The sequence below is a fragment of the Anarrhichthys ocellatus genome, unplaced genomic scaffold (assembly GCF_004355925.1).
Source record: "Anarrhichthys ocellatus isolate YVR2014 unplaced genomic scaffold, GSC_Weel_1.0 scaffold27, whole genome shotgun sequence".
Taxonomy (NCBI): domain Eukaryota; kingdom Metazoa; phylum Chordata; class Actinopteri; order Perciformes; family Anarhichadidae; genus Anarrhichthys; species Anarrhichthys ocellatus.
This window is the reverse complement of record NW_022280057.1, coordinates 5,796,108-5,817,088: the sequence shown is the minus strand read 5'-3', so window position 1 is coordinate 5,817,088 and position 20,981 is coordinate 5,796,108. Positions and strand designations below refer to the sequence as shown.

Below are 20,981 nucleotides of genomic sequence, written 5' to 3'. Positions count from 1 at the left end.
CACACACACACACACACACACACACACACACACACACACACACACACAAGATAATGTGTATATTAACAAAGTTGGAACAAGTGTGTGCAAAGTTTGGGTGAAATTGATAGTTTTAATATGTGTGATTGCGTGAGGACCCTAAAGACATGGTTGGAGCCATCAGCATAATGGGGCAGATAGTCTAATAGCATCGTAATAACTCACGAGCTAGCTAACACGGCGGCAGTAGCAGCTCAAGGCTACTGTTAAACAATTCTACTGAGATAGGAGCGTTGGACTTTAAAGGACACTTTCAAAGGCCTCCGTTGCTGCCATCTATCTTGCCTTTTCTCATTTTACAGCTTGCTTTATCTCCCCCCCCCACACCAGTCCTCCGTCATTTTTCTGGTTCCATCCGTCGTTTATTGCATTCTCTCTTCATAAGAACCCCTTTTATCAGGCAGAGATAAGAGAAGAGAGATGAGAAAATCAGGAGAGAGAGAGAGGAAGAAGGAGGATGGGGGTTAATGCTCCTATCTTGTTAACTCCATCTTTGAAGTTGTTGCTCTTTACCACTCCATTTTTTTAATGTATGCTATCAGTGACATCAAAGTGGGCTAAGCCTCTTGCGTGTGTCTGTGAGTGTGTCACTGCCCTCGGGGGTAGGTAGCTAATATTGCAAAAAAATAAACAGAGGGAGTCGCTGAGGCGGGGAAGCACCGTCATCCACAGTCAATCTGCACTCTGACTCTTTCTTCTCTTCATCTCTCCCCGTCTCACGATTAACAGGAGTTCTAATCAGAGATACAGCCTCGGTATGACTTCTCTTCCTCAACCAGTCGGTATGGAAACTAAAGCACCTCTACCTCCACAAACACTTTGACACCTCAGAGATGCAGGTTTGCACACGTGTAAGTCCGCACAAACACACACACACACAAAGCATGCAGGAAATACAGGACGGGGGAGGAAAAAGAGTATGCTGTCAGTACCAAGAGGAGCCAAACAGGAAGGAAGAGTGGGTGGAAGAGTGTAGGTGTGCATACATATATGCCTTCATACCCACAACATTCCATCTCTGTTCAGGTTTTTTCTTTTTTCCTCTTGGCCTCGGTGAAAAGAGACCGAATCGTGAACACTGGGGATACTTAGCATCTGTAACAAGCTTTTGAGTCTATCAGCCAATCCCTCAATTAAAGACACACACACACACAGGCTTTCTCAGCCGCTGCTGTCATATCACTGGGAACATTGAAATGGTAATGGTGTTCGGATGAGACACTGGAACGCTGGCTGGCTGACCGACTGGCTGGCTGGTTGGGAGAGGAGCCGAGTGAAGCGAAGAAAGCCTATTCCGTTTAAAAACAGGATAATCTCCAGGAAAGAGAAAAGGCAGCAAGGAGATTAGGCACACACAGCGGTAATGCTACGGTATGAGTATGCTTAGCTCATTTGCATGTAAAACAGAGGAGAGAGATATAACGAGGGAGGGATGGAATGAAGAGAATGAGTGGGACAAAAGCATGTACGAGTGTGAGTGTGTGTGTGTGTGTGCGCTTACATGTGTATATTTCTGCTTGTGCATGTGAGAGAGCTGTTGCTTTTGGCAATGAGAGCCAATTTGAGCACACACAGATGTGTTTGAACCTGATAAGGCCTGATGATTGAGCGGCGTTTCACGGCTGTTCCTGAACCATAAAGAGACGGTGAATGAGGGAGCGCTTGCTATTGCCGCACTGAGAATACACACCGCGGCTTAGAGAGCAGAGCGGAGCCAGCCTAATGCAACGCTACTGTTAAGGGCTTAAGAGGTATAGTTGGGATTTTAAACTTAAGCACCGGTACACATAAACGCAACACAACCCGAAAACATCAAATCTTTCATGTACAGGTTCTACCTGCATATTGAAAAGCTAGTCTATATATATGGGCTGTAGGTGCCGTTTTGATCTAAGTCCCTCACAGACACCACTGAGCATAGTCATCCAATCGTCTGGCCATTTGTTGTTGGCAAAAAGGTGTGTGTGTGTGTGTGTGTGTGTGTGTGTGTGTGTGTTGGGGAGGGGGTGAAAATAGGTAAGAGAAGAAACGGCTGCATCCAGAAATGGAATGAATAGAAGGAAAGAATACTTTGGTATTTTCTACAGCATTAGTGACCTTTGCATTAACCTGCTTCTTTCTACAGCCCCAGCCTGAATACTGCATGATTTATTAACAGGGCCTGCCGCTGTGCGCTACACGAGTACAAACACACACACACACACACACACACACGCTTTTCAAAGCCAATACTAATTTAGCACAATCGCACAAACACTCTCATGGCTTAATAAAGTGTGCCCATTCCTCATTTAGTCGTCTAAGTGCTTTATTAGTGCATATTTTAAACAGTCTGAGGAGACAGCAGCTCCGAGTCTACACATCCCCATAAACTCTTATCTGAAACTCTCCCTAATTATGCGCACACAAATGTACACAACAAACTCAAATGCAACTCACAAATGCTTCTTGGCTGTGACCCAGAGGGGATCCAACAGTGGAAAACAAACATCTTCTGGAAGTGGGCTGTGTGGGGATTATGAAACTGGGATGGGGGGGGGGGAGATGGAGGGAGGGAAGAAAGGAGCCCATTGAAGTAAAAAGGAGCATCTCCCCATTTCTCACCTGTGGTCATTTTCATCGAAAACTTGCAAGTAATTTATCAGGCCTGTCAAGTGTTGAGCAGCAACTGCACGGCCATCAGCTACAGAACCAGAAGAGACACTAGACCGCGATGTATTGTCTATGAACTATGCCTCATAGATGACTGAAGGGTAAATCAATATATCACACAGCCGACATGTTTTGCAACAGCCTTGCAATCAGTTTGCTGTAATATAAAAATCAAAACAGTGCCAGGAGTTATTTCATTAGCACGGACATTTTCCTTCGGCTGACAATAACCTTGAGCGAGTGCGCTGTAACAAAAACAAGTCACCGAGTGTTGTGAACTTTGTTTAGCAGAAGACGTAATGACCTCATCAACAACACTGCACCTTATTGCTCCACGCCTCTTGGTCTTTCATTGCTAATACATGACATATCTCATCCCTTTAACTGACTACAACCTGAGAGAGGCCCGCAGGCAAGCATGGCCAAACACACACACTCTTGCTGATTGGTGGCTCATTAAGGTGAAAAGTGAATAGAGCAGACCTAAGAGGGAACTCAGCAACACAAATATACACACACGCACACCTACGGAGAAGGAAATTGATTTCTTCAGAACACAGGCAGATCAAAAGGCTTACTATAATTGGTTTGTAAATGCGGTGGAGCTCACCCACCCACGCTCTCCGCTCTCACCAGCACACAGGCACCTCTTGCACTGACAAAACACGCATTCATCTGTAAAGAAATCGGAGTTTCATAGAAAGCGATGCAGGAAGGTGCTGTTGCATGTGTAGGTGTGTTATGCAGCGATATACAATTGATGACATCCCAAAGCGACTCCTTTGGGTGGGTGGGTGTGGGGGGGGGGGGGATCTCCAGTGGAAAGGAGAAATGACGTTGTCGTACAACAACAGACCACAGAAACACAGCAGTAGAGGCTGAGACACAGACGAGGGTTAGGGTGTAAAGGCTGGAGAATTGGGATATGAAAATGATCCTCACATTATGAGGATTAATAATCATATATGCTCCTGGCTCTTTTCTCTTCTTTTCTCTCCCGAATCAAATTAATCACCAACGTTCCCCCTAGCCCAGCCTTTCCCTCGGCTCACTCTTCATTTTTTTTCCACCACCTCCTCCTCCACCTCCTCTCACTCTCTCATTCTTTTGCTAATTGGGCTATCTGAGGTGCCGACTTCAAAAGGCACCTGCTATAGAACCCAGTCTGAAAAAGTGAGAAAAGGACAGTTAAGCATATCTACACATATTAGAAGGATATGGATTCTAGCCTCGTCACTGTCCTACACTTTCCAAAACAATGGGTATCGGCATAAAAACCATCTGTGCTTGGACTCTGTTCACCCGTTATTCTGTGAAGTTACTACATTAAAAAACAAACAAGAAACCAACCCAAACCCACAGAATTAAGGAAAGATTTAGAAAATTCTCTATGATATATTTGCTGTAGATGCTTATAGATTATTTAGACATGCATACAGATACAGAAGGAAACTGATGTTACATGTCCGATAACAGCTTTAGTGGATTATCTCACAATCTGCTCTTGTTGGGGCAAAATCCATCCGAAGATACAAATAATGAAGGTTTTAATGATCCTCTCTGTAGTTTGCTCCGGGATTGCGCCGGGATTTGTGAGGTTAAAGTCGGACATGCTCAGCAGCTGAAAGTAGACGGGAGCATCAAGGACAACTGGCCTGAGCTTAACTACTGAACTTGAACCTGTTTTCAACAGATACATAGCTAGAGAAATACACATTGGAAATAAAAACAACTACGTAGATAAACAGCAAACTGCAAAATATATGTAGACTGTCTGTGTGTGTGCGTGTGTGTGTGCGTGCGTCAAAGTGTGGAATTGTGTTCATGAGAGCCATGTGCAGCCAGAGGGCGTGTCTGCCACCATCGGCTCTGTGCTCTTCCACCGAGCCTTAGAGGTCAACACCCCTGACCCTGCCCCGAGCACACTACCCTCCTCCCACACACACACACGTCTCTTTCTGTGTGGGTGTGTGTGTGCGTGCTACCCCAGCAGCACTTGTGGGCAGCTGATCGAGAGGAGGAAGAAAGGTCAGGAAGGGTTAGCGGTGGCTCGATGTGTTGTCTGCCTGTCTGCTGGGTAACGAGGAAAGGGAGGTGCGAGAGGAGGAGGAGGAAAAAGGGAAGATGAAGAAGAGTGAAGCTGGGCTTCCAGAAATGAGGGATTAGGAGAAGGATGGGGAGGTCAGGAGGAATGTATTACGCCTCGAGTGGTGTTTAAGCAAGAGAAGGACGGACAAGAGGTGAAGGGTCAGTCTGTATAAGCGGAGCTGGTTGCTTATTGGGCATGTATGCATGCACAGCCACACAGATGTACTCTAACACAGTGAGGATTAAACATCACATGCACACTGAGAAAAAAAAATAAGACGCTTACACAACAGCTCAATGAAAACCCAATTCTGTTTTGAAGAATGTGTTATTAAACCAAACCTCAACAGATTCAAGAAACACGGAGAAAATCAACAACACTTACAGAGTAATAAACACTGGTCTCTCTCTCTCCCTCCCTCCCTCCCTCCCTCCCTCCCTCCCTCCCTCCTATGAAAAGGCCACGGTGTCTTTATAGTCCGCTCTCAGAAAAGGTTATTAGACATCAACCGGAACGAGCGGCTGTCTTGGCCAATAAAAAGTGGAGGCGTGGGTGCACGAGCCAAGGGGGTGAAGGGGTCAAATCCAGGAGTGACAGGCGGACGTTAGGACTCGCCATACAGGTGAATGTAGACGGGACAGCTGCCGACGCTGACATTTAACTGACATCAACGGCTAGCATCAGCCATGTGTGCATGTGCGCTTCTGTTTATGTATATGGCAAGAGCAAGAGTCGGCATATGTGTACCGAGTCTCAATCTGAAGGTCAGATAGAATTATACACACACACACACACACACCGTCTGTGATTTCCTGGTGTCCTGGTTACGATATGAATATGGAGGAGTTAGAGCAGAAGGCTCAGTGACAACGGGACAAGGTGATAGGAGTGGACAGGTGTGCGTGTGCGAGCGTACGCCCGTGTGTCAGCGCTTTGTGCCAGGACAGCAGGTGGCTAGTCAAAGGACATCAGTGACCTTCTCCTTATCCCTCCCTCTGCCCTCCTCTCTTTGTCCATCTCTCCCTCCGTTCCCGAGTCCCAACTCCTCTCGCCCGGCCGCTCTGTCCCTGCGCAACAAGTCTCGGAGCGCGTCGAGAAGATTGAACGCATACACAAACACAGGTGTGGGTGGTTTATTCATGAACTGGTGTGAGAAGCTGTTTTGACACAGCGTTACTGAATAATGTAAATGTGCAGCGTGTCCTCCAAGTAGAGGGAAGGGAAAGGTTGAGAGGATGTGTGACAAAAACAAACTAAATGGAAGTGGGTGCGTGATATTCTTACCTTTAGTGGCTGATGGAAGCAGGAGGATTGGATGGAAGGGGAGGGATGTGGGAGAGGCGAGACACAGAAAAAGACATCGCTGATTACTGTGAAACACAACATGATGACAGCAGTAGTAACATACAAGGAACATACAAGCCACACACTCACTCTTTGTCTGTGAGGAGAAGGCCAAGGTGAGTTTGGCAAAGAGCTCATTGCTTTCAAACTGCTCCTCTTTCGCCGAGGTCCAGAAACTATTCTCAGAGAGCTCTTCAGGTCCGATCTAAGGGAGAGAAACGGCAGAATGTACGGAGAGAGAGAGAACGAGGGAGACGGGGAGATTAAATGAAGCAGAGAGAGCTGTATTGTATCTGTTAGATAACCATATCATCAAATTGACTCAATTTTCCCCAAAACGGTCATCCGTGCACCTGGCAAAGGATGAAATGAGCAGATAAAGAAGTCGGCAGAACAAACGAAACAGCCGGGCTGTAAAAGGAAGAGGCAGGAGTATGATAGAGGGGGGGGGGGGGGGGGGGGGGGGGGGGGTCGAGAAGGGTGAAGGAAAGATGGAAGGCACAAAGAGGAAAGAAAGAGAAGGAAACTGGTAGTTATTTCCTCTAATCTTCGCACACTGTCTCTACTACAAAGCATCCAGAGCTTCACACCCAGAGATGCAAAGAAACACAGAGGCGGCCTCTTTCTTCACCCTCGCTCCCTCTCTGTATCCCTCCCTTTGTCTTGCTGTTGCTCGTCTCTCCATTTCTCTCTTCTGGTCACAAGTCAAAATTAACTTTGTATGATTTCTTTCCTTCACTTTCTGAGTGCTCTCATTAAAGAGAAAGAGAAAGAGAGAAAGTGAAACACAGAGAGCGAGAGAGAAAGCAGTGGTAGTAAATTTACAGATATCAGTTCTTTCATTATGGACAAAGCCTCAGGGATGGGGGCGAAGGACGGAAAAGACACAGAGTCGGGAGAGGGAATGTGATATGGGGATGAGCTGAAGGAGCAAGAAAGAAAAGCAAGAGAGTACGAAAAAAAAAAAAAAAAAAAAGGATGAGACCAAGCCAGAAAAAAAAAGTTAATTTAAATTACAAAAGAATACTGTCCTTTCTAGCAGCAATTTAATTATCTTTCAGTGGCGCAGTTAAAAGAAGAAGGCTTATTAAAAAGCAATTTCTGTGACATCCTCGTCAAACACTCTCCCCAGCCCGAGAGAGAAAGAGAGAGAGAGAGAGAGAAGCTAAATGCTGATGAAGTCTGCTGAAGCCATTAAACAGTAGCTTTAGGCTAAAGAAAGACAGAGGGCCGTTTTGATGTTTTAACCATCACAGATGAGAGGGGGGAGAAGAACATGAAGCACATAGTCATGAGACACACGTCTGCATGCGAGTCACTTTGGGTCAGAATCTCACTATTAGAGCTCCGATGCTCTCACACTGTTGCACACAATAAAGAACACCCTCAGCTATTTCAGACCGTACTGTTAAACTTAGCGCAGTAAAATACACACAAACTATAAATCACATTAGAATTATTTAGAATAAAACCCCTCCCTGTTTTATGAGGAGCTGGAATACAGCAGGATATATTAGCGGACAGGTGCCTCATCAAAGCTGGCGTGTTGAGTCAAAGAATGGAGAAAATAAATGTGAAGAAGCAACGCAAATTGCACATTTAGTTTTCCCACAATCTCTTTACGTCACCAGATAAGTGATTGAAAAGTGATTGTATATTGAACCATCTATCTCAGGACCGACCTTGCTCCAGTTGACTCTCTTCAGCTGGACTTCAGGCTTGTAGTCCTTCTTAGACTGGAGCCCGTAAGGCAGTTGGGGTGGTGCAGGGGCCCCCCAGCCCCCCATGTCAAACGGTGGAGGTGGAGGCATGCCTGGGCCCGGAGGTGGGGGAGGGATACCGGGAAACCCAGGCGGTGGTGGTGGCGGTGGAGGTCCCATTCCAGGTAAGGGTGGAGGGGGTGGCGGTCCTGCCATGCCAGGGAGGGGCGGGGGTGGTGGAGGTCCTGGCATGCCTGGTAGAGGAGGTATACTGGCTTGACCCTGTAGAGGAGGAGGGCGAGGTGGAGCAGGCATGCCTGGCATAGGTGGGAGAGGAGGTGGAGGGGGTATACCTGCATGTTGGCCGGGGAGAGGAGGGGCAGGTGGTGCCACAGGAACAGTAACTGTGACGACTTTGGTCTTGGCCTCTTCCAGATCTTTAGACAGCTTTTCAGTCTGCAGGGAAGTAAGAATACAGCACGTTATCATAAATATCGATTCAAATACTCCTAAAATACCTACAGCTGTAAATGTTCACACCACATACAGTAACTTCATCATATTAGCAGGACTTGACTGTGTATTGTTTGGCTTTTGTTCCTTGAATTGACATTCCTTCTGTAGAGCTTTGGCAATTTCCACCATTTTCAATGAATAGCCATGCCAACTGAGAGATTAGATTCGAGGGAATAAAAAAGCAGAACAAAAGGAGGGGAAAGAGCAACATAGAAGTGGATTAAAGCCTGGGCAGGAGGGAGTTTTGGGAGAGAATGGAGGACAAGGCCCAGGGAGAAAAACAAGTCCACAGAGGAATTCATAAGAAAAACTTTTAAAGAGGACAAACTTCTAAATTAGACGCGAGGGTGAAATCTATTTCTTTATTCAACACTGAAATACTAATCTCAGTATTTACATCAGCGAGGAGCCAATACTTGTCCAAAACTGTCCAAGTCATTTAAGTCAGCCGGCTAATACTGGTCCATGAGAGAGGACTGGGCTTTGAATGGGAGTATACTATACAAGATTAAAAACGTTTAAAAGTTACTTACTGTATGTGTTCTTCTTAGGTGTGTAAAGTGTAAACGGTGCGCATGTGAAGTGTCCGTATGCTGCGTGACAAATTGTTTGTGTCGTTTCCTTGGACTTTGAAAAGAAGACAGTAACAGACATAAAGGGCCTCTGAGGCAAGCTTTCTTAGCGAGGCAGCAGATGAAGAGCTGGGCACCGCATCACACGGAGGAACAGTGAGAGATCTCTACATGTGAAGAAATCTTGGATGGGCAGCGCCTCAAACGCAGAGAAAGTGAGCCATCTTAGTATGCAAGCTTATCTGATGCCTGGATGGCGATGCCGCTGATGCATTGGACAACTGTGTGCATATGCGCGTGTTTGGGCTTTTGCGTGGTGGGACGATGACTGTGCTGGCATCAGCCACTTTGGATGAAGCTCATTTTGGAAGCTGTTTAGTTCTCTTGTAGACAGACAGAGACACACACACACACACACACACAGACAGACAGAGGAACATCTTCATGTGGTTATGAGCACACATGCACAGAGGCAGACTGTTCTGGGTCACTTGGTTTGTTTGTGAGTTCGGGTGTCACTGTGAGGCAAAGTCCAGCTGGTGTGGCAGCAGGACACTGACAGCTAAACAATTCTCATCTTTGCCCCCCGACTGTACGAGTGTACAAACACGAGCACACGAGCACGCACGATATCGTTTTAGTTTTTTTTTTTGTTTCCGTTTTTCAAGCAGTTGGCTAAATCATTTAAGGCCATGGGGCTTTTGTGTGGGTGTGCATGGCTGTTGGACAACTTTTTGGTGTTTGGACTTCTGCAATATTGTATTTATCTATCAGCCTAAAAATATTTTACTTCTTGCAGTTTTAGCAGAAGTTTTCTCTTTCTTTCCGTATGCGTTTCTGGGACATTAAACCAGACTGATTAAATTATCTGACTCCAGCTTTATCGATTCTGTCCTCATGTTCTGGTTCTTTTATATCGGCATCAAGCAATGATGGGAGTTCTGTATGAAATCAGTTTGAGCTGCTCAACTTTCCAAGAAGATTTTTGGAAGTGTCAAACTGGGTTCAACGCAATTTTTATTTGATGGGGGATGAGGTACTTATCCATAGAGTGTGTATTACCTTCCTGCTACAGTAGATGGTGGTCGGCACACTTCTTTAGGTGGCTGAAATACATGTTGATGCTGGCCCCATCCACAGCAGTACGTTGCTATTCTCCTGCAGTGTTTCTCCAAACTAAGGGCGTGCCGACCACCATCTACTGTAGCACTGTACCACTACTGATAATTACCTCATACACTTCAAAAGATCCAAACTATACCTTTAAGGTTAATTCACTTAAATAAACTTATTGAGTGACGTTGTCACATTTAGCTTTAAAAAAATGCAAACAGCTTCTATTTAGATATTGAGTGAGATGAATTAAAAAGGCATTGAGTCCCACATGGACAGGTTGGTGGATGTGTGTGCTTGTGTGTACCTGCTGTTGCAGAGTGGTGAGCTGTTGTTTTAGTCCCTGGTTCTCCTTGTCTTGCTCCAGCTTAGACGTGGCCAGCTGTTCCTTCTCTTGGCTCAAGTCCTGCAGCTTCTGGTCATAGTCACCCTCCAGTTTCTTCAGCTCCACCTGCAGCTCGTGGCGTGCCGTCAACTCGGCGTCCAGCTAATACACATGTGAAGGGTCATAGAGGGAGACACACTCGGTTACATTACCCGTAGTGGGCTAGGCAGACTTTTTAGTGGCTTTACAACCTTTTGTGTAGTGGTCGAATTTAAGAAGCATCATCTTGAACAACATTTTCTCAGATTTCCCTCAGGCACTAACAAAAGGTCCCATCGGCACCACGACTGCAAAGATACTTGTTATAAAGTAAAAGATGTGTGAAACAAAGAATGGATTCAGTGTTGATCGAGCAGTGTTTGAAGGCTTAATCATTTCACAAAAACAAAAAAAAGAAATACTCCATATAAATATCAACCCTAAAGCTAAACACCAGGGTACTCGCATGAACTACGGGAACAAAGTGTGTCTGTATGCACAAGCTTTTAGTCTCCCTCTTGAAACTGCAGCAGTTTCCGTAACTCAAAGACTTGTAGAAGCAATTTCCTGCAGTCTAGCGCTTTCAGTTTCATTGGATAATTTACACTGCAAATTAGTGTCAATTACTGAGTTAGGGTGCTTCAGTGCACTTGTATGAGCTCACTTCCATTTTAAAGCCTTCACATGCAGAAAAAACAGAAAGAGAAACATTTTACCCCCAATTTGAATTTTTTCACTTTCATACATTCAAGGATTGTTCCCTTCTAGGACACTTGACAAACAGGATAAGAGTGTTCCAACAGATGACTGCATGAACACACAGACACACAAACGGCTTTTTAAATTAGCTGACAGCAGATCTGTTACTCTCACTGTCAGCGTCCTGACAGCCTCATCCCTAATTCCTGCCAAAGAGACTGCCTGCAATTACCTCGTCATAGACAACTAGCACTGTGGTGTGTGTTCAACAGAAATTAATCCAAGTGTGTTCATTTAATACGTGCTTGTGTGGATGTACACGTGCTCAATGGATATGATCCCATGCGAGTGTGTGTCTGAATGAACGCTCGTCTGTACTCCCTTTTTGCAATTATCCTGTCACCGCAATCAAGGCATTTACCCCATATGTGTGTTGCTTGTGTTTTATGCTAGCCTGTAAGAGTATTAGTCTGTCAGACACGTGTATGCTCATTCTATTAGTCACCCTCCGTCCCTCCTTTTTTCTCATTTGTCATCCCATGTCAGACAAACATGGCTCGCATAGAATTTAATTACATTGTGCGTGAGTGGGGAAATGTTAGCTTCTACAATGTATGATTGTAATAGCTTGTGGGCTTCTGGGATGACATGTAAATATGTCTGTGGGTATGGCAATGCTGCTGTTGTGTGTGTGTGTGTGTGTGTGTGTGCATTTTGGATTTCCAATGTGAGTATTTCACCTTCTTTTCCAGCTCGACAGCCTTGGCCTCGCTGGTTTCTACCTTGGTCTGGTCCACCATGTTGTCTGTGGACACACGGAGGACAGAAGAAAGGAAGAGAGAAGAAGGCAAAAAAAAAAAAAAAAAAAAAGAAAAAAAAAAAAAGGGTGGTGGGTGAGATAAGAGTTTCCGACAGTGCACCTGCACACGTCTGGGCATGAAGACATCGCACCCTTCAGTCTGGCACATACTGCGCACCCACATACATTCACAAACAGAGCAAGCATCCTATCTGTCTCCCTATTTCTTCCCTTATCACACTGCTCAAACTGGAGATCCGTGAGAAGATTGTGGAGGCATCTCATTACAACAGGGTGCCATCTGTTGCTCGCTGCTTCTACACATCATTACCGTTTAAGCCTACACTACATACACCTTTGTCCCACTGTGGGGATGTGTGAGAGAAGTGGGAGCACACTTATTTCCCTCTATGCGAAACACATCTCACACCAATTTCTATCAAATTGTTAGATTCAAAAAAAAAAGAAAGACCGAAGAACAGTCTGAAAGTAATCCATTATCTGAGGTTCTGCTCAGCAGAGGACAAGGTGAGGAGGACACCGGCTGACCAACAGGGTACTTTTACAGAATAATTGCAGGGCCTACAGGTGGTTCAGTGCCCAGGGGCTTACCGAGCATGTGCAGTAAAAGAACTAATTAGCATGAAGATGAATGCCACAAAGTCACTGGATCAAAGACAGCTAATCACGATGCCCAGGGGAGGCATCAAACGGATAGATAGCAGAGATAGGAGAGAAGCGAAAATAGAAAAGTAGATTACATGTTGTGAAGAGAAAAGAGTGGAAGTTGAAACTATGCAAGATGACTTATATCTTATATCTAGATAAGCTAGAAGGAAAGGCAGCGCAAAATGAGAAATCTATTTTGTGAAAGAGAAGATTTTTGCCGGATGAAAGAACTTCACATTAATATGCCAACCCACATACAATTTCCGAGTGTGTATTTGTGTATGAGTTTACATGGTTATTGGATGTGTGATGGAGGAGGGGGGTGGGGGTGTTACTTCTGTCATGGTGGCTAGGCTAAATGGGACAAACTTCGAATAGAGAGCACTAAGGGAGCCAGAATGTAGCAGAAAACTGTGCTGAATTTCAGAGTTCAAAGAAAAACACTAAATAATGCATGCAGGGCAGAATTGGGCTGCTTTCCACCGATAATAACTCTGGCAGCCTTAAAGGAGGCCAGCCAGCCTGTGTGTGTGAGTGTGTGTGTGTGTGTGTGTGTGTGTGTGTGTGTGTCAGGACGCATTTAGAAGCAGTGCAATTAGAGCCTCCTGCGGTGAGCAACGGAGACCTGCCATAAAGGAGTATTGAACTCTTGAGACATGGCCTGCACCTCCATTATGCTCTGGTTTAGTTAGCAGGTGGTTCCTAGTCAACATTTAGTCTTTCAAGTGCACGTGCACTTTACTAGTATGCAACACTTTTCACCAAAAATTCAGCATTTCATGTGTGTGTGTATAATAGAGAGAGCGACAGGAAATGACATGGATCAGCGGCCATCATAATACTTTCCGGTAAGCTGGTAGGGATGGTGCGTCTTACTCATGGGCACCAAGATGACAGGCTCACCATTTTCCTGAAAAGTCTTTAAACTATAGTCAGGTGCCCATATGCAAGTCAAAACAGTTTGGGCTTTCTGTAATCATTCCTCTTTTCATACAGGCCATTAAAAGACCCTCTCAATTCCCCGACAGTCCTCGTTCTGTGCAAAATGTATTCCAAAAGTTAATCTGAAGCCAATATGAGGCTTCAGCAGTCGGAGTTAATCAAATGAATTGAGCATCTCCCAAAGTCAAAGTCTTTTCAGAATTCCCTTCTGTTTTGCAGAGTTTCAGAGGAGGCGTAGCGACACAAAGAGGGAACTGTGTACTGAAAAGACAGCAACTTTGGGAGGTACTTGATTTTCATTAACTCAAACTGCTGAAGGCTCACATTAGCTTCAGATAAACATTCTGGCACAGAGCGAGTTTGGAAGCGCATTAGGAACGGATATTTAAATGGACACTATGAAAGAGAGGAATGCTCACAGCAAGCAAAACAGTTTTTATGATCATATGGGCGCCCGACTATTGTTTTAAGACAGACTGGAAAAATTCTGTTTAGATCTGTCCTCAGAGGGGATGTACCTGGGCACTTGTATTATGTTGATACATACAACACTAGTGCCTGAGAGTTACCATCTAACCAACCTATCATCATGGGATCAAACTTGGGAGGAGGACAAAGAAATCTCACTATACTGTGAAATCAGACTCTGGGATTTCTTGGTTTGAGATAAAGCTTTTGTCCTCTTGATAAAGATCATTTTATACCCTCGACCTACGACTGTGAAACTTGTAGCATAATTCAGCCCACACTCGCACACCCCCCCTCTGTGGCGCTACCTTGTGGTATTCTGGAGCCACTACACATTGAACCATAGTTACAAATTGTATTAAACATTGTATTATGAGCAATTTCTGAAATAATATCATCAACAGCAAGACAGCTGTTTTTTGGGGTCTATGTACATTTTGTGTTGACTTGGTCTGTTCTGGTCTAACGACTCACCTATCAAGCCTTCAATGTTGAGACTGAGGTTCCGGCACTTGAAGTCGGGGTCCGCTCCATTCCTGTGAAGCACGATCTGAGCAACACACTCGTCTATCAACTTGTAGTACTGAGGCCTGCAGGAAGGACAGAGTGACAGATTTACAGATAGGTGGATAAGAAGTGGTGAGAGACAGCGGGAAGATAAGAGGAGGGCAACGATGGAGAAGGAGAGTTAATATGTGATGCAGGGTAAAAAAACGATAAATTGTCACTCTCTACAATAAACTTTGCATGTTGTGTCCCCAAAGACAATTATAGCAAACGTATGTATTGTACAATAGCAGTTTAGTCTGCATTAATAAGAAATCGGGTGAGCAGAGGACGGGACTGACAATGAGCAAGTCGGTTCATTTGTTCAGACATGAACCGTGTGAGCATGACAGTCTGAGTTTCTTGTCACTAAGATTGATTGTGTGCCACTGTGTTCTTGAGTGCGTTGGTGTATGTCCAGCTCCCCATGTCTGATCAAGCCAGCTTCACACAGACACTCAATTTTGGAGGTGTCTTATTCCCTGACCCCATTAGATGCTGCCAGAGTCACAAACTCAATACTTTATTTATTCTGCCACCCTCCCTCCCCTGTCTCTCTTAGTCACTCTGCCTTTGTCTAACACTTATTCCACTCCTTCAATATACTTCAAGGGTTTTTTTTTCTCATGAAGCTCAGATTGTTCCGTGGAGCGAGAGAGACATCTAGTGTCCGTCAAGAAAACTGAGTCAAAGTCAAATAGATTTGCATTTGCTGGATCCTGGATCTGGCGTTCTTCACGAGCCTGAATTAAACTCAGACATGACGGTATATAAGGAAAAGGGTGGCTGGTAGACCTACGGCTATATACAGAATATACAATACAGAAGTCATTTCACTTTTAAACTACATCTATTAAGTCCTGTACATGCACAGCATGTGAATGACCGCTCATATAAGTGCACTTGTGTACTCGAACAAAGTCCTCAGGCCTCAATCTGCACTTGAGACTGAAACACAGTAAGACTAAGAATGTAAAAAGAGCAAAGCAGCAGGTACCCTTTCATTTATTCCCACTCAAATGCTAACTCTTATATCCCCCGTACGTCCCTCCTCATTCTCTCTGCATCTACCTAGCAATTTACCTCAACTCTCAATTTTTTCCTCATTATAGTCCCGCCTTCCACCTCCTTCCTCTGTAATTATCCAGCAGTATTTTCTGCCACTCTACAGCTCTCCTCCCTCCCACACCTGCTGTCTCTCTATCGAGACCGTTACAGACCACTTCTATTGTGTTCCACTGGATCACCTGGATGGAGAGAGACAGATCGGATGGATGGGAGAGAGTGGAAGAAAATAGGACCTAAGCTTGGACCATTTGTGTGGGCCAACCTAACTTTTCCCTCCTCACAATGCATTATTTAAACTGTGCTAAACATTAATCACAGTCTAAAATGTGTGCATGCCGACATATGTTGTGTGTTTTGCCCGTTTTCTGTGACATTGAGTAAGGCAAAGCAGAAGAGAACATGCGTGTGTGCATACATTATACCATGCAACTCTGGACTTATTATTCTAACCCCGGTCTTGTCATTCAATTATTCGCTCTTCCTCCCTCCTCTGTTTCCTTAGCTAAACCCCCAAGGGCTTTGGAAGACACAGGGAGAGATATTAGCATATTTCTGGTGATAAGAGGTGATGGCGTTCATTTCTATTAAAATGGAATTGGACTTCTTTGCATGTATTAATTTCTCAGCCTTTGAACGGTGCTCCAGAAAACAAACAGCAAATGGAGGACAGGGCTGAGAGGAGGGAGAGGAGGATGAAGAGCGGGGATCTAAGAAAGGAAGAAACTACATCTCAAGTTTCACTTTGTCTTGTTATTTGGGTGTTTCTTTAACAGTTTTTGATATATACATATATACATATATACAGCAGCTAAATGCAGCTTCTCACAATGCGCCCAATCATTCAGATCATTTTAACAATTAGCCTTAATCTAGTTTTTCTTACACATAGATGACAATGGTGGACAAGACATGAGCATAATGGAACAGCAGTAGGTAGGTAGTCTTCCAAAACAACCACATATCAGCTGTAATAAGGGAATGTGTGAGACATGTATGTGTGTATTTGCTCTTGTGGTACCTGGCCAGATAGTCATTGCGGATTAGCAGCAGGTGCTGCATCAGGGACAGGAAGTGGGTTTCGCCCTTGGAGTCCTTCACCGTGTTGACTAGGATGTCAAACACTTCCCTCGCATCAGTGAAGCAAAAGCAGTTAAGGCTTAACTCACAGAGAAGTCAACAGAAATACTAAACACCCGATGCACAACATCTTCAACAATCAGTGACAACTCTCAATAGTCTCACACCAACTTTTGCTTTTGTGCATTTCAAAATTACAGTGAAATAAAAGTGAAATAGAGAGCAAACTTGTAAACCATCGAATAATCTTTGTTGTAAAGGGACAATGTGTTGACATTTCAACATGTCTTGCACAACGACCACAATCAGTTCGATCACAGAAATATGTTTTCAAAACTCATCGGAGCTCAGTGTTCATCAAGTGCAGACTTTGTTTACACTGCATCGCTACCCGTGGGAGACACCTGGTGGTGGACGTTATAACTGCATGTCAAAAGCAACGGAGAATTACAGCAGTTGGTGAAATTCATTTTTTAACCATTTCTTTGAAAGAACACTGTTAGGGTGGCTAAATTTGATCATAATCCAGTCCATCCTGAACGCCACACTAAATCAAACACCCAAACACAGTATGTGTTGTGTGATAAAGATAAAACAGCATCCTTTGCCTTTTTCCCTGTGAATATGTATCTTTGTCAAATCAGGACAAAATTATACATATGTTTTATTGGGATAGACCATATTTGCATAGAATAAAGCCATTAAAGTACTCTTGTGAGGTCCAGTTATCCCACCACAAAGTGGTCAGATATGCATGTGCTGAAAATGACACCTAAGAGTAGTAGAATGAACCATCACGTCCACATAGATCAAAAGAAATGAACACTTAATGGAGTAGGTTCGGTTGTTGTTGTGTACCTAATTGGACGGGCTCCCATCTGTATAACAAAAACAGATGACTCAGAGTGGCAATAAAGCAATGATAAAGTCCACCAGTGATCGGGGCTTTTGCTGTTCTTTACGGCACAGCAGATGAGTAGTAAGTGTCTGCGAGATGCTAATTGGCAATGACGGATTTTTAATGTAAAAAAGTCCACACAGGGATACAATGTCCCTAGAGCCTGAAGGATTATGCTCATCAAGTATGAAAACATTTATTTTGAATCCGTCTTGGAATAAAGTAAGTGGTCAGCCTGATGACTAGATAGAAAGGAGCAATCTGCTTTTGTGTATATTGCTCCTTGTATACTCATTTTTATAATGAAGGGGATACATGCTTATAATTCTGCATCCTAACTGTGTGAATCATACATTTCATTATATAAAAACAGTATGACGGATGTTCCTTTTGCTTATCGAAACTAGCAAAGCAACACAAAACAAGTGATGTAACCAGGTGTATAGATTCAGGTCAAAAAGTGGACCCTGACTATTTCTACAGCGGGACAGTTTTGCGCAGTGGAAGGATATTCCATCTCAATGCGGATGTCATCAAGACGTGCTTTGAGGTCCTCAGAGTCATCCTCAGCCTGCTCATCAAACACTGTGAGTTGCACCCTCAGCTCTTCGTTTTCTATCATCCGGACCTCCTGCAGGGAGAGCGATGGGACGTTGGCGGTGGGATGTAAAGGCATAGGGGGGAAATAACAGGGAGAGTGTGACAAACATTGAGTTTGGACAGTCGGGAGGCATTATACACAGCATACGAGTGTGTTACAGCCACACAGAGGCATCGAGAGTAAGACAAACATGAAGAGTAAGGATTTGCAAAATGTGTGTTGTTAGCGAGTCGCTTTGAGAGAATATATAAAGAGAGCTTTCTGTACCGTCAGCAGGTCTCTGAGTCCCAATCTTAGCAGTTCAGAGCGAATATGGATCCTGAAGTCCAACTCTTCTCCCCGGCTTATCAAGGCATTGATTAGCTGCATGCAGCCACCCTGCAAAAAAACACAATAGACAGTCAACTTCACAAGCAAGTGGATCGACGAGAATTATAATACAAAACACTATATTTGTCAGCTGAGTAAGTCAGAGTTGTGCCGTCTATCAAATGCAACTGGGTTGGTGTCATTCGTCAAAAAAAACACACACAGGGATGTATAATTGTTGAAGTATGTGTGTGCATGTGCACCTTAAGAGCAATGTTGTGATTTTTCATGCCAGCAAGGAGCAGCTGGAACCTCTCAATGTCCCGCCTCTCTGCCTCCTCAGTAATGGCCTCCAAAACACGCTCATGACTGCAAAAAACAGACAGTTATGCACATCATATAAAACGCTGCTACGCCTTGTTACATCAAATAATACGTAAATACAAAGTGTACCATGAACAACATGTAAGCAGAACTAAAAAGCACATTCTATTAGCTTTTATTGGAACCTGACATACAGGTGACTGAGAGAAAAGAAATATGATTTGCAATTGTTCAATTATTGATGTCAATGCTAAGTTGCTAGTTGAATGCTGTAACTTCACATAACGCTGCGTATCAGACTTGTGCTACAGACTTTAACTGTGTAGAATTGGTTGTTCGGGGCCATTATTTCTGTTCAACATGTTCAAAAAGCATGGTCTGAACATTTCACTGATGCTTACAGGTTCTCAGGATGTTCCAATATTGAGATGGCCGAAAGCAGCTTGACAGCATCCACCATCATATGAGGCACCCGAGGGTTGATGGCTTTGACCAGCAGAGGAATGCCCTCATCCGACTCCAGCATGGATGTCAGACCGTACTAAAGGGGAGAGGAAGGAAGTAGGACGACAGAGAGCAGAATGGGGAAAAATTCCTTTAAGATTTATTTTATTTTTTTGCAGCAAGAACAGGCTTTCATGGTTCAAATGACAGTGTATGCATCCGAATAACCAGAATCACGATGTCTCTGCAGGAACTACATCATTGATACTCAATCACCAGTGTGGAGTTATTAAACGTGAAAGATTAACATAATTATACTAATTATCTAAGGTTAGACCCGTCACCACACTCAAAACTCAAAGCAATCTGAAAGATGATGCGACTGCCTTCATTGTTGGTCAGACTGGTGTAACACTGCCCTCTAGAGGAGGAATTACGCAACAACTATGTCCAATAGACCAAAGACAGGATTAGGTATTTTGGTGCAACTGAAGTAACAGTCAATGTTCTTACCTTGTTGTTCATAAAGGCTTTTAGGCAGCGAATGATCTCGTGTTGACATTTCACTCCCATCATTCTAGTTGGTGGACGAGAGAGAAGACAGATAAATAAAGACGTTATAAACGCATCGAGTGAGATCGCCTGTTCTGTGGTTTAAGTGTCTTACGGGTAATCGTCTTTGTCCTCCTGGAGTCTTTTGAGCAGATTCAGCAGCAAGGCGAGCCCCTCATCTCCAAAGTTCTGCACCCAACTGGAAGAGACAAAATACGATCAGTACATTGTGCTTTTGACATTGTCACATGTTAGTGCACAAGTGCACAACAGCACAATTATCACTTGTTATTTTTTTTGTATGTAGCCTATAGGCTCTTTGCCCTCTTATATCAGGACAATCCACGATCCAGTGTCCAAAAAACTCATATCATCATCCCCAAATTGAATTAGAGGTATTTTGAAAAGTAGATTCATCACCAGATGATAAAACCTAAGTTATTAATGTTTCCTGATACTGTAATGTTTGAAATAAAGGAGTCACAGCCTTATGTTATGATAGTTCAGAATCACCTTTTTATCTTAAGGTTAAACTCTGTAATCAGCAGTCAAGTGATCATAAAAGATCAGTCAAGGATGCACTGTATGTTTGAGCCTGCGTGTGTGTGTGTGTGTGTGTGTGTGTGTGTGTGTGTGTGTGTGTATTACCTGACAGGGTTGTTATTGAGGGACACTCGCAGAGATTCCAGACAGCTCAGCAGCTGTGTGTCCCGGTAGTCTGTCTTTAACTCCTGGATGTACATCATGGCTGATTTGGAGCTCTCCTTCTGGTTTTGACCCTAATCAACAAAGACAAAATCACTTTGTGTTTTGCATTTATACAAACAACAGGTTATGATTGATGTTATTGATTGATGTGCAGGATTAAAGGGCACTGCGTGTAGGGTTTTCTCTTCATTGGCTTATTTCAGTTACATGAACGGTGTTGGCAACCCATCTGTGCTTCTTTGAGCGACACACTTTCACCAGATTTGATTATATTACACCTGCTGCTTCCATTTACCCAACTACTAGAAGGGTAGCTGACCCTTCTAATGATGGCTGTGATATTTAATTGAATCTACATTTGTATAATGTGTCTAACAATCCAGTATTGGCTTGAGTGAGGAAACACCTAAACTGTAGATCCAAAGACGATCCCTAAACACAAACACACAAGGAAAGGCCTTTGACTGCACATTTCTCAGAACAATTAG

General features: G+C 44.0%; 1 protein-coding gene across 4 annotated transcripts in view; it reads right to left on the bottom strand.

The window, feature by feature from the left end:
* The window catches only part of diaph1 (diaphanous related formin 1), a 79,936-nt gene that overhangs the window by 40,395 nt on the left and 18,560 nt on the right, over positions 1-20,981 (bottom strand). For all 4 annotated transcript variants that reach the window (XR_004213298.1, XM_031862907.1, XM_031862905.1 and 1 more), the window contains 14 exons: positions 20,434-20,564; positions 19,901-19,984; positions 19,747-19,810; positions 19,191-19,330; positions 18,729-18,834; positions 18,424-18,534; positions 18,068-18,186; positions 16,599-16,715; positions 14,441-14,556; positions 11,829-11,893; positions 10,333-10,512; positions 7,807-8,280; positions 6,215-6,329; positions 6,065-6,073 (listed from right to left, as the gene is read on the bottom strand). Coding sequence is in view for 3 of the 4 variants with exons in the window: in XM_031862907.1 (XP_031718767.1) it covers positions 6,065-6,073; positions 6,215-6,329; positions 7,807-8,280; positions 10,333-10,512; positions 11,829-11,893; positions 14,441-14,556; positions 16,599-16,715; positions 18,068-18,186; positions 18,424-18,534; positions 18,729-18,834; positions 19,191-19,330; positions 19,747-19,810; positions 19,901-19,984; positions 20,434-20,564 (1,831 nt within the window). In the remaining variant the exon portion in view is untranslated. The remainder of the gene's footprint in view (positions 1-6,064; positions 6,074-6,214; positions 6,330-7,806; positions 8,281-10,332; positions 10,513-11,828; positions 11,894-14,440; positions 14,557-16,598; positions 16,716-18,067; positions 18,187-18,423; positions 18,535-18,728; positions 18,835-19,190; positions 19,331-19,746; positions 19,811-19,900; positions 19,985-20,433; positions 20,565-20,981) is intronic.